At 34.7% G+C, this 18,456-nt stretch overlaps 1 protein-coding gene across 1 annotated transcript in view; it reads right to left on the bottom strand.

Moving 5' to 3' along the window:
- The window catches only part of LOC117023898 (tetratricopeptide repeat protein 6-like), a 30,349-nt gene extending 12,240 nt beyond the window's left edge, over window positions 1–18,109 (bottom strand). The window contains exons 1-7 of the mRNA XM_033109131.1: window positions 18,030–18,109; window positions 17,013–17,089; window positions 16,437–16,597; window positions 13,543–13,677; window positions 9,583–9,696; window positions 7,025–7,144; window positions 1,219–1,292 (exon numbers count right to left, since the gene is read on the bottom strand). Of these exons, the coding sequence (XP_032965022.1) occupies window positions 1,219–1,292; window positions 7,025–7,144; window positions 9,583–9,696; window positions 13,543–13,677; window positions 16,437–16,597; window positions 17,013–17,073 (665 nt within the window). The 5' untranslated portion in view covers window positions 17,074–17,089; window positions 18,030–18,109. The remainder of the gene's footprint in view (window positions 1–1,218; window positions 1,293–7,024; window positions 7,145–9,582; window positions 9,697–13,542; window positions 13,678–16,436; window positions 16,598–17,012; window positions 17,090–18,029) is intronic.
- Between the last annotated feature and the right edge of the window lie 347 nt (window positions 18,110–18,456).

The raw sequence follows: 18,456 nt of genomic DNA, 5'->3' as shown, positions 1-18,456 counted from the left end.
CCACCAAAACAAACACATCAGTCATCATTATTCTATCTCTTTTTAAGAATGACAATTACTTAAAGGAATGGATTATACAAAGGTTGCTGGACTAAAACAGAAAATGCTGTGACTGTGTTTTGCTGTCTATATAACATTAAAGATCCCAGTTTAGGCTTTTAAACTCAAAGACACCTTCACAAGTTCCAGTTATTATATTACTATGTTCATAAAATAAAAAAATCTAACTCTCATAGGAAAATGTAGCTGAACTATCCATGTACTAGAAGGGAAAAAAAGAATGTTTATCTAAATAATTCAAACTATGTCTATTCTCTGAGTGGGTTATTTATACACTTTAGTCTATATGATTTATGAACTATCCTAATTTTCCCCGCCCATTAATTGTTGTTGCTTCTCTCTTGAAAAATAATGCTGTAAAATATGACTTAACCAAATACATTGTGCCGCACATTAAAATCTTCACATGCTGAATCTCTATGCTCTTAAAAACAAACTGACCAGAAATTAATTTTTAGATGTCAAATGTGTATGTAGAAATGTGAACATTGTAGTAAGCAAAATCTAACATTGTCCCCGAGCAAATTTTAAACTGATCGCCTTCTGTATTTTAGCCTTACACAACTGTTCTTTTCTCCCCTTCTATAACTTACCTTTACAATAACCCCAGAAACAGGTAATAACTTTTTAAGTAATCTCTTTTGTGGATTCTGTTGGGGTTTTTTGTAGATATTTACTGGTATTGCTTTAGTTTTAGATTTAGACTTATGTTTTTTAAATGCAAAATGTTTTTAAAAACAGATAATTTTTCAAAAGCACCTTCTCTTTCAGGAAAAAGGACTTTTTAAAGGTTAGTTTCATTGTAGGAACAAAATTAATTACTTGATTTTATTCTTAGACATTTAAAGCAATGCATGATTTTATTCTATATACCACCTAGGTCCTTTCCCAGTAAATGGGCTTGAATAAGATGGGCACCCCAATGCCATGATACAGGTATTTAATTGCAGACTTGGCTAAAATAATCTGTTAGAAGGCAGAAGGGGGCTAAGGACACACTGAGTTGTGCTCTCCACTTCCATACAGGGATTCTCTGTGTCTCTCCCCATTTTTGTGCTCTTAGTCACTTCCATAGTTTCCTCTCGTTCTTCTGTTCTTCTATTAATAATTACCAGATAGTCCCACTGATTTCACTTCAACATAAACCGCACTCCATACCTGTGATAACACATGGCGGTAGCTCGACAAAGGTTCACGTTAGTCTTGCTTATCAGTGCAGCTTGTTTAAAATCCTGAAACAGTTTTATAAATTTTTGTTAATTTTACAGCATTATCTTTCGTGCTTTCTTAAAACTTCCTTCTAACTTTGGTTCTACCATGAATACACTCAACACAGCATTAAAATATACATCTTCTTAAAGCTTTATTTTTCTATCTTAGTATCACATCTAGTGAGAATGGATGAAGCAGAAGAAACCCGAAACTGAAAACTCACTCAGAATGTTGTGCTAATGGTCTCCACTTTTCCTGTGTTTTTGCCCTACTATGTGCAATGAGGAATCTCATTTACTTTCTCTTGATTGTTTTTTCCCAGTGCACACCACCAGAGACTTGCCCATCTAGATAGAAATGGAAATTCACTGATAGAGAACCTTTGGCATTATATGGCTATAGGACAGACAGACACCCAGGCCCAGGAAAGGACTTATCGGGGCCTTTTGTGTGGATTAGCTAAGGCTGCTCCTACCTTTGGAATCCACATTTCTAGGGAGAAGTATATCATTTTGTCCAGAGATCCTAGAAGCTCCTGAGATGGAGCAATGGAAACTCTTATCCCAAGATTTTGAGTTAAGAAAGTCAGCTAGGATGGACCTGAATGGCCCTGGGGAAGAGGTTGTTTAAGAGAATTAAAAGTGCTAAGTACCTATGCAAGAGATCATGACCTTGAACACTCTCCTCTATTAGGTCCCAGAGACACAGGGTCTGAAGCTCAGAAGCTTTTCAAAGCCCTACAACAATATTTGAGATCTGAAGCAAAATAAGAACATCACTAAAGTGAAATTAATAAAATATTTAAACATTGACATATCAAAACATCATGTAAACTGCAATGGTTTTGCTTTTTCCCAAAGGACTGCTTCAGCAGGAATTTCCGTGGGCAGTTTTGGTTGTGATCCAGCTAAAAAGTAGAGAGTACGGTAACCTCCTCCTCGGGAGGGGCAAAAGGAAATTCCTCCACACTCCCTTCCCAGAGGCTGGGACACCTGCACTCTGAAGCCTTAAGGAGCAAGTGTCAGAGATCTGCCTTCCCCCAACTGGAGAGGAGCTAACCATAGCACCCCCTCCTACTCCCCATCTCCCTCTGCCCTTCCTCTTTCCACAACCTTCCCTGGCTGTACCAGAGGGAGGAAGCTGGCTGTCTTGTGTGGGTAGAATGAGTTTTCTGCAAATATTGGGGTTGGCAGAGGGAGCAGTAGGGTCACACCCAGCCAGGATCCTACTGGGGGGGAAGGTTGGAGTCACAGAGTAAGCTGTGGATGATGTGGACAGGTAGATTTCTGAAGCGTACTTTGATACTAAATGGAACTATTTAAAATTAAAAAATCTATGTCTAATCAAATGTAAACTAATCAAATATGCTACCAGATAAATCCCCTAAAAGGACTGTTTTGTTAAAATGGAGGCAAACTTACACGTGTAAGTGAGATTTATTACAAACATTCCTATTAATTTTGGGAGTTATGAGGAGTGACCAAGAACTTAAAAGCTGAGAATACCAAGTTTAGTTTTGAAATCAGATAAAACTTATAAAAGTCAGCTTGACTCTATATACATAATCATTATCATGCTAGATGGTCATCAGGCATTATTACCAGCAATAGACATAAATGATGACTATTAGAATGACTGAGAATAGAGCTAGTAGCAGTTTTAATGATTTTTCTCTTCTGCATTAACTTTCTCCTTGAATATGAGGATCATAAATAACAAACCACACAGACTAAGCAAATTGCCTCCATTGAACAGCTTATCTGTAAGGACCTTCACCCACACTGTCTTCCTCTCTCTTTGTCAGAAGATAAGACTCTTGACCTCATTCCTTCCCATCTCCTTTGGAAACATGTTCCCTCATATTCCTGCTGTTTTCTGTATTTTTAATTTTTGTCTCACTGCTCCAACCTAACCTAATGTGCCTTTGCTCAACGCTCCCTGCCTACAACTACACATGGCCCTGTCTGTCTAGTTCCTGTCATGACCAATCTCCCCGAAAGCATAGTTGACACTCACTATCTCCATATCCCCAAATTCCATCAACTTCCTCTTATTCGTGTCGTATAATAAGGCCAATTTTATTTTGTAAATTGCATCTGTCATGCAGGGTGTCCTGCGGGGTCTCTGGTCCCGCCCCCCACACAAGAACGCAGGATATGGCTAGGCCAAAAAGGACACCCACGGAGCCATAGGTAGGGGAGTCATACCACTCACTATATTCTCGCTGGTGGCTGGGTTGGAGACACAGGAAAGAGGAGTCACACAATTCTCAACCCTCACTGCTCCACTTGTAGGCTCAGCCACCATCTTCTTGCTAGCCCCCTTTTTTTGCTAGCCTAGCCACGGCAGTTATATTAGTGGCCAATGGCTCACTGGTTACAGCTGACGGCCAACTAGCCACAGCTGATGGCCATTTGATCACAGTCGATGGCCATTTACTACCTGAGCCAACACCTTTCTATGTGAGGCCGAGAACCTAGAAACTGCTTTTTGGAGCTCTGTCCCCACAGCATCTAAAGACATTTTTTACTTACTTACTTCTTATCAAAGTAACCCATGTACACAGTGTATAGGGTCTAATAAAACTTAGAAGACTTAAAATACTTCAGTGATCCCCTGCTCCAATTCTCCTTAGCACTGAGTCCCACTCTCCAAAAGTAATTGTTTTTACATCTTAGTGTTATGACTTCTGCTATTTACCTTCAAATTTCAAAATAACATGAGTATTGTGTCACATTTAACTTCCCACTTAGGATAGAATTTAGCTCTTACACACACTTCCTCTTCTCCCACCATCCCTATACCTCTGACAATTCCTTGTTTTAGTCTCTGTTTTACATCCCTGGAGTGTAGGATCCTTGGCTACCCATTCATATTTAAGTTTGAGGTATTATAATCCGGAATGGTGGTTTTAAGGGCCTGAACATTTCTTCTCCACTATCTTTAACCTTGTGGGATTATATTTTTTTTATTCCTTTATTGTCTTCCTGGTAGGTTTTCAAGAGGACAGGAAGAGATAAACAGATGTTCTCAATCCAACAAGTTTAACCATTAACTTCCTAAACAGTGCCGCTCGACACGCTGCACTCTACTTCCTGATCCAGGCTTTCCTATGAAGATCATACAAGTATCAATTAATTGATGTGTTTTTAGCACTCATCCTACTTGACCTCTGTTAATCAATAATTCCTACTAAAAATTTTTCCCTGGGTAGGTGTTAAGACTGCTGTCTCCTGGTTATTCATCTAGCCCTTTTATAATTCACTTGTGTATTTCTTCACTGGTTCTTCCTCAGCCTGCATCATATTTTTAATTTAATTTTTCAAATTACCTTCTTACTTTACACAGAGAAAAAAAATTTTTTTTCTTTTCTTTTTTTTTTGCTTTTAAGTAGTGTTTGCAGGGAATATTTTTTTCCAGCCTTTTACTCTTAGCTATCTTTATCAATATATTTTAAATTGTGTTTCTTGTAGCCAGAATATAGTGGGGCATGTTTAAAAAATTCGGATCTGACATTCTCATTATCTTAATTGGTATATTTTTACCATTTCTATTAAATGTAACTCCTAATATGATTGGACTTAGGTCTACCATCTTATTATTTGTTTTCTGATTGTTTCCTCTGTGTTCTGTTTCTTTGTTTTTCCTTTCCAGACATATTTTGGATTATTTCAATTTTTTTAATATTCCATTTTAATTTATCTACTTTTTTTCGACTGAGGTCACATTTGAGCAGAAATCTGAAATGAAAGGAGGGCACGAGCATACACAGATCAGTAGGAAGAGCGTTCTACGTGTACAGAATATCTTGTATGAGGATTCTTAGGCAGAAAGGGAGCCTTGCATTTCCAAGAAATAGCAAAAGACCAGAGTGGAGTGACAAGTCATTTCAGTGAGCAGCAGTCAGATCATGAAGGCTCTTGGTTGGCCATAATCAAGAGTTCAGATTTTATTCTAAGTGTGATAGGAAGCCATTGGATGGTTTCGAGCAGAGGAATAACTTGATCTATGTTTTTAAGAGGTCTCTCTGGCTGCTGTGTGGAGAACAGCACGTAGAGGGACAATAGCAGAAACAGGCCAATTGGGAAGCTATTGCAGTAGTCCAGGGGACAGATGGTTGAGGCTTGAGTTAGGAGGAGAATGGTGGTGGCAAAAATGAGAAATGACTGAATTCAAAATATGTTTTGATGGTAGAGCTGACTGACCTTGCTCATGAGTTAGATGGAGGGTGTAAGGAAAGAGAGGGATCGAGGATGATTTCCACTAGGCCATGAGCTCCTCAAGGACTGGAAATCTGTCTTATTTTTCTCCGTATCTTCCATACCAATGCCAATACCTTGCCTTGTCTGAAAGAACTTAGGATTTGGAATCAGGTAAGACCTGAGTTCAAATCTTGCTCCAGTACTTCCTGGTTGAAAGACTTTATTTAACTTCTTTTGAATATCAGTTTCTCATCTATAAGTTAGAATTATAAATTGAAGCATTGTTGAGAACCTGGTATGTTGAAATTACATATTAAATAAACATTTACCCAGTAGATAATACAGGCCCTGTATTTAAGTCTTCCACAGTTGAGGTCTTTTGCTCTGAACCCCTATTTTTCACACATCTCCACCCCAATACTGTTGCCCAGACTTGCCTACTCCAAACAAAGAAGTTCTTTGGCTCCTCCTACCTGAGGAAATTCCAAATGGCATATCTCAAAACCAAAACCTAAAATTCAACTCTTGGAATTACATTTCATCATGGTGTAAATCGCCTAGAATAAGGTTTCTCAGACGCTTCCTTAATAATAAGTAATTCTGTTGGGCAGAATCTCAAAAGATGACTCCAGAAGTAGAAAAATAATATAAGCCATCTTTGGAGGTGAGAAAAATAGGAAACATTCCACTACATAATATTTCCTTGTAGTTCCTCAGAAACAAAGAAGCAAAACTACCATTATTTAACTGCAAACTTCAAATTGCTATTTATTTTTTTGCCTTGTATCTCTTAATCTTAATTCCAAAGTTAATTTAAATTTGATAATACAAATAAGATAAAAATGAGAATGATGAATTTTGTTTAATTATTCTATAAAGAAATACATTTTAACCACCTGTTTCTTTTTGATATATTGCAGATGCTATCTTCTATTGCAATTCTGAGTTCCTGTGCCCACTATTCTCAGTAGCCTATTTTGAACTGCTATTTTCTGCCCTGTGCAAAACAAACTGATTTATTTTTATATATTTTCAATGAGGAATGAGGAAAACCGTGAATGAGAGCACCAAGTAGCAAAGTAAGCAATACATAAATCATTTTATTTGACAAATAATTGTATTTTCTGTATAGTCAAGATACTCCCTTAGAGGTGATATTTCATCAAATCAGAAACATTAGTTTTACATATTGGCTACTTACTGTGTTTCCCCGAAAATAAGACCTAACCGGAAAATAACCTTAGCATGATTTTTCAGGATGACATCCCCTGAACATAAGCCCTAATGCATCTTTTGGAGCAAAAATTAATATAAGATCCGGTCTTATTTTCGGGGAAACACAGTACCTGCAATCAAAACAAAGTGAAAATACACTTTTTTTTTGCAGAGTCTATTAGTCATTCAAAGTATTTAAATACAATTCTTGCTAAAGTTGAATTGTTGCTGAGTAATATTTTCATTTGATATTAAGAAAAATTTGTTCACTATTTTCAGAAGTGAACATGTAAAATGAAATGGGTTCATTTTTACAAGTAAACAGGAAGGATTACCTCTGATGCAAAGCTGTACTGCTCTAGTTCTTCATAAATGAGTCCACGATTAATGAAGGTATTTAATGTCACAGTTTCTCCAGGATCAAGAAGAAGCACAATTCCATAATCTGTTAATGCCTAAAAATAAAATAATTGCTTACAACCTAGATTCAACTCTGTAAAGTCTTACTACATTGGCCAAAGACAAATGTGTTTAAATACAAACTGGGACCTCACAATTAGTATTTAATTTGACTTACAATTTATAGCCAAAAATAATCATTTGCTAGATTTAAAGGTCCCCTTAACTAAATATTCTCAATACTGCTACTTTTTAATAAGTGGTACTCACTGTGCTTACACTTCACATGTTATTGTGACTCATCTGAAGCATATTTCATGTCTATGGGTTGAAAGGGGGCCTACGACACCCTTCCCCCACTCAGTTTCACCAAATGACTGTTGACATTAAAGCAGAGCACTTGCTGCCTTTTGAAATTTACTTTCATTTTAGTATTTTATTGTTTTTCTCACTGGAACCTACATTTTATGGAGGCAGAGCTTATCCATTTTGTTCATCTTTATAATGCCAGTAACTAGCACCATGCCTGCATATATTAGGCATTCAATCAATTTTTGTTGAGAGAATAAATCATGAATCAATGAAAATGGATCTCAACAAAACTAATAATCACTTGTTGGACAATTACTTCAAAATATTTCGATAGTTATACTCGTTTCTTTTTAAGGTATTAGCCTCAGTTAAGAATAAATCAACCCAGAGGACCTTTCTCCACTACTTGTATCTTTTTTGTTTACTCAATGAATAAACAAATATTCTATTGGTCGTCTATTCTACACCAGTTACTAGGAGCATCCCAAATTTGAGTAAGAGCTGAATCTTTTAATTCATTTTTCTACTGAACATTTTGTCCAAAAGAGCCATATGGTTTCATCAGAAAAGGGTCAAATCATATGCCTACAGCACATGCTAACTGAAAATGTGAATAAATAGTATTTTACTATTTGCTCAGTTGTCTGCTAGTGTTTCATGATTAGGCACTCAAGTGTCTAAAAGAACTGTACAGTTCAAGATCCTATATGCATGTTATGGCATAATTATAAACAAACACTGCAAGGGTCGTAAAAATAATTCATAATACTTATACAAATAGAACTAAACTAAACTAAAATGTTAGCACTTTTCCTTTCATAGAATCACAGAATGTAAAACCTGTAACATGCCCTAGAGATCCACTGAGCAGCTGAGTATATGTGATACAAAAGGAAACAAAGGCTGGTAGATGAGATTTCATGACGATTAATGAGCAGGATTTATATCATGCCTCCGCTATTATTACGAGCGTTTCAGTCTTGGGAAAGTGAGTTAACACCAAGCCTCAGTTTCCTCATCTGCAAAATGGGGATATTAATAATATATCATATTGCTGTAAAAAGTCATCATTTTGATGATACGTTGGTAAAGCATTTAGCCCAGTACACAATAAGCCCTAAAGTAAGTGGTAATTGTTACTATTTTTATTAATGTAGGGTGATGGAAACCAGACTTCACCTTTTCTTAGTTTTTATGAAACCATATCTTGGGAGAATGTCTAAGTACATTTTCTGCAGTAAGATACTTGGGTTTTCTCGCTGCAGTGATGGCAGGAATGCTGAGAAACAGGTGGAGGTAAACAAAAAGGGAGGAGATGACACTGTTAAAGGATATCCGGTCCATAAGCTGGAGGTCAGATGTTTTCACAAAGCCACCTAAAGACTGTTAACCAGAAGCAAACAAACCTGTGAACACCAGTGCGGGTCTCTACTCCTTGTGTGACTTGGATGTGTTTCTAACCTCTCACTACTTCCATTTCCTCATCTGTAAAATGAGTGATTGGATGAAATGGGTTGGGTACCTGGCAGCTCTAAAATAGCCAATATGATTTATTCTACTTAGGTCTCTCTTTAGGTAGTTTTACATCTTCCTTATTTATAGAGCACTGGGCTGTTACCTATCAGAGATAACAAAATGGGCATTCCCTGCCTCCACCCAGACCATTCTTTTCGGCTTCATAGTTACCCAGGAAAGGCAGGAGTGCAGGTCTGGAGGGAGTCATCAAAGACACCTGCTGTGCAGGTTACTCTGATAAATGATCCTGTAATTAGCTCCTAGAATCTTAACAACTCCTTTGTTAAAAATTAGTTATTCATTTGTCAACATTTCCTGGGGAAACCTGATCGTCTGGTTACCAGGAATTCTACATCCTTTTAGGCAGAAACAATGTTTCTCAAGTTCTTCCTTTCCATAGCAAATAAATTTTTAAATCTCTAAATGTTTTAAACAGATTTAACTTTTAACTGTCCACATTTCAAGCAGATTGGGGGGCGTGACCACACAAAGCAGCAGGAATGTGATGTGTATGTGTGTGTGTGTGTGTGTGTGTGCGTGTGTGTGTGTGTATTTCCACAGGAATTACTTTTCAATATTACAACAAATAATAAGAAAACACTTTCCACAGGCTTTAAATATGTTTACAAATGCTTTAACATTTTGTTTACTGAAATGGTCATCTTACCATTCGAAGTTCACTGATCTTGGTGTAACATAATGCTCTGTGATAAAATGCTATATAATTGTTTTTGTACATGTTGATAGCCTTAGTTAAATCTGCAATTGCTAGCTTATAAACCTACGAGGAAAAAAATAATAATTAGGTGAGAAGCGTTTATCATAATGGACTGCAATTTAATTGTAAAATAAATTCGTGATTCTATCAGAGTTTTTGGAACTCGCTGTATACCATCTGTGATATTAAGACGATCAAGCTGATCTTTCATAGAGTTAATTAAGAAGATATCTTGGTAGGAATTATTATTATAGTTTCTGTTACTTGCAAATAAAATTAAATATATAAAGAACTTTAATTTAGATGATTATCTTATTGCCAATGTTGCTATACAACGAGGAGAAGATTAGACTTCTTATTGATAAAAGAGAAGCAAACCATATTCCTTCAGCAAATATTCACAGCTTGCTTCCTTCTTTCTCTCATACTGTCATATAATCGTCATGTTTTCTACCCATGTTCTCTTCTGCTTCCTCTTTGATGCTTCTCTGATACCTTAGATCGCCCATTTCTATAGATAGCAATTTTCATGGAATTAACACATAATACAAGGTCTTACCTTTGCTTTAAGGTATTATTTGCAAAATATTTCATATGAAATAGCTACAAAAAAAGGTCAGAAAAGAACAATAGAGAGCAACAAAGTATTCCATGAAGTATCAGATACCAGTTCTATACACACCCTTTTGACTCTAATTTCCATTTAGGAATCAATCATAAGCTCAAGCAATGATTTTGTTCTCAGTGTGTACAACTGTATTATTTAGAATAGTAAAAAAATTAAAACAACTCAAACTTCCAACAATCAAGTGGTAAAAAATTAACTATGGTGGAATATTATTCAGTCATTGAAAAAAGTGGTATCTTCAAAGGTTAAGTATGAGAAGCAGGGCACAACACAAATTATGTAAATAGTGTAATCCCAATTTTAGAAAATAAATATCATATATTATTAGGGAAAATAAAGACACGGCAAGTACAACAAAATTCTCTCAAGAATTTTCATTTGATGATGGGATAATAGGTGAATTTAGTCGTCTTCTTTATTCCCACTCTGAATTTTCCAAATTCTTTACAGTGAATATATACTACTTTCTTAATAAAAATAAAAAAATAAGTGCTATATAAACTCATAGACACAGACAGTAGTTTAGTGGTTACCAGAGGTAAGAGGGGAGGGAGGTGGTAGATGAGGGTAAAGGGGGTCAAATATATGGTGATGGAAGGAGAACTGACTTTGGGTGGTGAGCACACAATGTGATGTATAGATGATGTATTATAGAATTGTACATTTGAAACCTATGTAATTTTACTAACCAGTGTCACCTCAATCAATTTTAAATTAGAAAAAGAAAATAATTACAATAAATAAAATGTAAGTTTCAAAATAAATATCACTATTTTGTGAGAAATTATGAATTGAAATCCCTTTTGATATACTGTAGAAGTGTAAGGTGTTCTACGCAGCTCTGCCCTTAACACCGTGGTGATTCTTCTTGCACAGAGACTAAAAGGAAGTGCATCCCTACTTGGCTTCCAAGCATCCGCCCACCCTAAGATTTCAGTAAAGACAGGAAGTCACCCTACCTTGTACGAGTATTTCAGAATGCCTCTGTAGAGATACGCTCGCACACTCTGAGGAAAAATTTTGATGGCCTCATTACAATTCAAGATTGCTTTTGAGTATCTGCCTTTCATAGCATAGAAGGCTACTCGGCTTAAATATGCCTTTTCAGAGAAAGAGAGGAGGAAAGTAGGAATGGATATTTTCATAAAAGCTTCAATCCTACCAAAATATATGCTAGTTTGGACAACTCTATGCCACCAAAAGGTGGTAAAATATGTAGCCTTTTTTCTACTCTTTTGTTAGAAAAAGATTCATACAGAATAATTGAAAGAATAGTACAATAAACATCCATATGCCTATACCTAGATTCAATAATTATTAACATTCTGTAATATTTATTGTATTTACTTTTTCCAGAACTATTTAAAAATAAGTTGTAGACATCATAACAATTCACCCAAGTCTTCCAGAATGCATCATCTGTGAAGAAGACATTCTCCTGTGTAATCACACTATCATAATATATCTAAGAAAATTAATAGTATTTCCCTAAAATCATCTAATATTTAGTCCATATTCAAAATTCATAGACTTGTAAAATCGGGATCTAATCAAACTTTACCTATTGAATTTTGTATTGTCTCTATAGTCTCTTAAAAGGCAGGAATAAATGTGATAACAAAACAAGACGTAAATAAAATTAATAAAAGTATATGAAATTATAATTATTAATAGGTACATCAAAATATTAACAATATTTATATGCATCACAATTCACAAAACACTTTTACATATATAATATCCCTGTTGGAAATAATATTTTTAGTTCAAGGGGAAATACAGATACAAGCATTATCAAAACATAATTAGCTGAAAAGTAGATATATAAATAACCGATTGTTGCTAACAACAAGGACATATAAATGATTTAACAGTTTTAGCAAAGCTAGCATACTCTCTAAATCACTGAAATTGTTCATTTAAATACCTCATAATATTTTGGATCCAGGGTAATTGCACGGTTAAAATCCAGGATCGAGCTCTCCTTTTGGAGTTTTACTTTACAAAGCCCACGTTGATAAAAGCCTCCTGCAAAATTAGGATTTGCTTTCACAGCTTTTGTAAAAGAATCAACAGCCTAGAACAGTATATTGTTAAAAAACAAATAATTTAGTAAGAATACTATATTAATTTAAAATATTAATAAATTACTATATATAACTATTATTGAAAGTTTTCACTCTTTTGTAGTCATTTTAAACACATTTTTCCCAGTGAACCTTGTGGAACAAACAAAATATTTATGAACAAGTCAGGCTAATTATTATAATTTACAAGTCCTCTTACTTCCATATTAATGTCTACATAATCATTGTTACATGACAGTATTTTTGCGGTATAATTGTAATCATTATTCTTCATATTATGTAGTCCAAAGAAATCACAACCAGTACATTTGTTTTCCATGAGGGCCCAAGAACCACAGCAGATACATAATTATGAAATTTCAGAACAACAGAACTCTGAAATTTTTCCCAACTTTGTAAAACAAAGCTCGGTTTGCTCTGATTGTCAAAAGGGCTAAAAACATGGCAAAGATTTGTACTTAATCTTATATTTATTGGACTGTTAATGGAACAACTAATCAAGTGCAACTCTTTCTAAAGGTTATAGAGATGCAAGTTTCACACACTGTCCATCGTTATGACTACAAGGACTGGAAAGGTGTGTTGTGCGTGTGGAGAGAGATGGAGCTGTGGAATATCCAACATTAGCCATTGGAAAATATCAACTATTTTACATATTTATCATATCATTGACAATTTTGAAATGGCCTTGTGTGTCAAATAGCCAAATACTGTATAAATATATAAAAATTAAATCAACTGGTTTTCAAAGAATCTGGCCACCTTAATAACCATTTTCAATCTGATTTGAATTGTTCAGCTGTCAATAAGAGAAATCAGTGCCCTAATCATTCTCCATTTATTCTACATTACATTGAAGTACTCAATTTAAAGTATTACAATTTAATAAGTAAATTCATATTAATGTGATGAAATTATTTTGCTATAATAATTTCTTGTAGTTAGATTTATTGTTTTGGTGGGAAACACACATTACTCTTTAGAATATTGTTGACAAATAAGCCTCAAATAAAATATGTTGAAAACTAAAACAAAATAGTAGATATTGCAGGGCACATACTGACTGTAGTAAGCCAAGCTTTATAAGAAACTTTGAGCTAGTCACTCACTATATAGGTAACCTTCCGAAATAGAACTGAGGGCAAGCAATTTCTAAAATCACAAATAACTTATGTTCCTAAAAACAGAAAATACCATTTGTAAGTTGTCTTCTTCCATGTAACAAAGACCCAAGTTATACAGACAGTCTACTGAAGCCTCTATGGCATTTGGTCCTTTATGGGAATGAGAAAATACTTCCAAAGCCTTTTTAAATATTATCACAGCTTCCTATAATGGTTTTAAAAAAAAAGAGAGAGTGTGAGAGGGGCGAGAATGTTTCTTTCTAATATTTACTGAACATGAAAGCCTTAAACATTAAAAGGAATCCTGAGCACGAGCCCTACTCTCATTTCCCACAGGGACACACAGGCCTGGCAAAGGCACAGATGTTGTGACACTCGGCGAGAAGAGGACCTAGGCTGGGCTTCTGATGGCAGTGGGTCCCACCCAAGTGTCTATCCTAATGCAGGGACTTAGGCAGGCTTACACCCGTGGACTTCTGGAACTAAAAGTTAAAGGTTATTTTCTTATAGTCTTAAATCAGACGTAAGTTTAAAGACCAGTTTATCACCAATTTCCTGGTAATTTTCCTGAAGGGAATACAGGACAGCTATTAGGTGGTAAAAAATCTCCAGTGATAATATTTGATGGGGTTTTAATCAACCTTTGTTTTTTCCTGCTGTGCTCTTAACGAGGTCCCATGGACACCAGAAAATAAACTCACATCAAAAATCACCCTCTTAAACTATTGAGTCAAAATAGTTGAATAATAATGAAAACAAAACTTCAATTTTCCAGATAGAACTACCTTTTTGTAATTAGCTAATTGATGAATATATCTATATAGAAACACAAACACTTTTGACTCTTTAGGCCATTTTCTTAATTACATTAAATTGCTAAAGAAACAATGAGATTTATAATAACTTGGATATGCTGTGTCCTGTGTCCTTAGCATTTACTCCCCATGTTACAGCCTCAACATCCATCCTTCCATCCCCACTCTCAGCACAAGACCTTGCCATAGAATATATCATCACTTCAATTTCCCTTCTTTTAACTTCTTGTGTATCTGTATCTTCCTCCATTTCCTTTTTTCCCTCCTGTTTTTGAATGCATTCCTTTCTGCTCCTTTTCAGAGCTAACTCTTCAAGCTGTGTACTTGACCCCAACTCCTCCTGCCCCACCTGAGTACAACCTATTATTTCCTTCCTTTTTTAGTTCTCTGCACCTTAGATGACTTTTTGAGTTCATCAAGTCTTTCATCCCATTTAAATTTAAATGAACACATCTTCACTTCCTCTTGCTTCCTCCTCTAGCTGATGTTCACCTCTCTTTCACTAGGCAGGTAGCTCTGGGGACTTACAGGTAGGTGTCCTTACATTCAGAAAACAGTACTGGGGCCGTTGTGTAGATAAATGCTTGGAAAAGTGTAACACTGTTGCTATAATTCAAGCAAAATAAAAATATGTTCTGGACTAGGATAATGACCACAGAAATAGAGAAAGAAAGTGGATTCGAGAGATACTTAGAAAGTAGAACCAAAGGAACATCACTATGGATTGGGTAGAAAAGGACAACCAAGGGGGACCCGTTTTCTAGTAGAGCAAATGGGACATGGGGTGGAGATTAAAGTATATATAAGATCATTCTTAAAAGGAGAGAAATATCATAAAGGTGTCGATTCTCCCAAAAATCAACTAGAGATTCAATAAAATTCAATCAAAATTCCAATAGGATTTTTAATGGATCCTGACAAGCTGAATTGAAAAATACATAGAGAGGAGTAAAGGCCCAAGAATACCAGCAATTTCTTGGAGAATATGGTGTGAATACTTGTTCTACCAGATATTAAGAATTTCAACAAAGCTATAGTAATTAAGACATTGCACTGTTGGGCCAGGGATAGAAAAATTGACCAAAGGCACAGAAGAGGCCCCAAATCACATCTACACATACATGAAAACTTGTAATCTGATAGCTACAGCATTTCAGATCTTTAGATTAAGGAGAACATTTCAATAAATGATACTGGAACATTTGAATATCCATATGGGAAAAATTGAAATTTTATCACTATCTCAAACTGAAAAAATATTAATTTAAGGTAGAATTTCCAATTTAAGATCTTAAATGGAAAAAAGTAAAACTTTTAAACTTTTAGAAGAAAATATGGGAAAATATCTTTATGACCTTGGATTCGGGAAGAACTTCTTAAACAAAATTTTTTTTAAGCCATGCCAATAAAACAAAAAGTAATTATATTCAACCACATGAAAATTAAGAACCTGTGTTCACCAAAAGACACCAATAGAGAAAAGGAAAAGATAGCCACAAATTGCAAGAAGATATGTGTGATACATATAACCAACCATTAATATACAGAATTTAGTGTGCAAAGGCCTAAAATTGATAAGAAAAAGAGAAACAAACAAAAAAATGTGTATAGGAAATTGATAGAACAGGAAATATGAGTGGCTAATAAACATATAAAAAGATGCTCGACCTGTGCTCAAACTAAGAAATATGAGTTAAGACCACAATGAGACAGCAGTGTTTATGCACCAAATTGACAAAAAATAAAGTCTGACAACACCAATTATTATACAGAATGCAGAACAACAGCGACACTCGTACACTGCAGGTGGGAGAATAAACTGGTACAACCCAATGGAACAATGTGTCACTTTCTTGAAAGTTAAACATTCACATTCTCTACATACTAACAATTCCACTCCTAGGACCTTCTGGAAAATGCTGGAAAACTACTCCACGTGTTAACAGAAGACATGCAAAAGAATATGTATAGTAGCCCTACTCTTAAGAGGGAAAAAAAATGAAAAGGAAACAACCCAAGTGTTAATTAACAGAAGATTCAATTTAAAAATGGTATAATTTAATTTTGTAAAAAAAAAAAAATCTAAGCATTCTAAGCAAAATATAAAAATTCTATTCATAGATTTAGTAAACATTACTTAAGACTGCACCTTGTATCTCTTGGCCTTCATCTGGGCTTTTGCTAGTAGGTTATACATGGTGATCTCAGGCTTATTCAAGGTGATCCGATTCAAGACCTGAATGGCCTTGTCATGGTTTTCACAAAATGAATAAATGAGTGCTTGTTGTATGGGACTCAACTCAATGACACCTAAAAAGAAAGGAAAGTTTATCAATACCTTTGTCAACTGTCTGGGATTTAGAATTATATGTAATCATTCTAAAGAAGTCAAGCAATTCAATGATCTGTTTTAATATAAATTAACAAATCAATATGATGTTAAAATCTATTAACAAACGAAAGACATTTCGATTATAAACAAAAATAAAAATGTAAGCCTGGTATTTCCTATGAAAATCTCACAAAATTCACAATGTTATGAACCATTTTACTAACTGATTATGTACAAGTGAAACTGAAGTTTTAAGATTTCAGAATCTAACTTTGACTTTCAAGTGAACCCTCCAAGCTATCTGTACATAGCTATTGCAAATAGTTTAAACGTTTTAAAGAGGTGTTTCTTTTTAAATTAAGATGATTATAATCTTGCACTAATTATATTTACCTTTGTTCATTTCTGCTACTTGATAAATAGTGAACTTTGCAAGAGCATAACATTTCATCATAAGAAGATACTGTCCTCTGGAAGAAATAATACCTTTTCAATTCTAAGCAGTTACGAACAATTTTTCTACAGTAAAGTTTCTTATAAACAATTAGTTAAAATTTTACAATTACAATACATTTACTTATACTTACATATCTATGATGAAAACAATGTCAAAATTATAAACATTTTATGCAGTCTAAGTGGACCAATTAGCTTGGGGATGTGATAAGAAAACAATTTAGGAAATGTGAAGCTGAAAGAAATATACTCAAAGCTTTTTGCAGTTACCTGTATTTAAAGTGTGATACTCTGATGCTGAGAAATTACAAAAGATAAACACAGTTTATCAAGGGACAAAAAAGTGGGGAAGTATTTACATAAATTGCTAAAACGTGGTTCAAAAGTTTAAAAACAAAGCAAGCTTTTATCAGAAAGCATTGTTCTAGTCCATTTTCCCATCTGTAAGCCCATTTCCCATGTTAGAGACTCTAACATATTTTTGGTGATAACTCATAACTTGCAATGGGTCTCTTTATAGCAAGCTCTACTGCATTTGAAATACAATTCAGTGTGTCACTTTTTTTTTTTCCCACTGAATTAACTGCGATTTACTTTTGGTACCTCTGTGGACACAATCAAACTGTTCAAAATATGTTACCTTAATTTCCTGAGCTATGTGATAACCACATAACCAGTAATCTGCAGAGGCCTCAAAGAATTTAAACACTAAACAGTTGTATTTTGATGTAAGGAGAGAGCAAAGAGAAAGATCTGGTTATCTTATATTACAAATTATCTTGAAGCTTAACAAAAACAATAACTGTATCCAACTTGCTGGTTGGGTGATGGCCATTGTTGAAAGCTTAAATGTAAAACAAGGAGTCTGGAAAGATCGAGAGAGAACTTAAAGATTCCAATAGCTAGCGCAGTTGCTCAGCTATTCCAAGGAGAATTTTATTTCTATGTCCATACCTTATTATATATAATTGGATTCCATCTGGCTGAAGGTGGATAGCACGAGATAACTCTCTTACTGCCCTTTTCAAATTATGCAACTGTTGAGTGATAAACAGAAACTTAGCTCATAATACTGATTGCTTCCTTTCTGATGTTTATCCTTTCTATCCTTTGATACAGAAACTTTGCAAAAACATCTCCTAAGAGACATTTTTCTTAAGAATCACATAGCAAATGGGATGCGAAATTTTTTTTAAAGTTTATGATGAAAAGTATTATGGTTTTTTAAAACCATTTATCTTTAATTTCAAAGAATTTTTAACATAACCACACAATTTACATAAATATCATACATTCTACTTTGTTTTCATTTTTTGTTTAGCTTTTCAGGTTTTTTTCCTTCAACCATAACACCTTTTCCACCAAACTTTACTCATTTTAA

This window comes from Rhinolophus ferrumequinum, chromosome 6 (genome assembly GCF_004115265.2).
Source record: "Rhinolophus ferrumequinum isolate MPI-CBG mRhiFer1 chromosome 6, mRhiFer1_v1.p, whole genome shotgun sequence".
Taxonomy (NCBI): domain Eukaryota; kingdom Metazoa; phylum Chordata; class Mammalia; order Chiroptera; family Rhinolophidae; genus Rhinolophus; species Rhinolophus ferrumequinum.
Note: the sequence above shows the minus strand (reverse complement) of the source record. Positions and strands in the feature narration are given on the sequence as shown.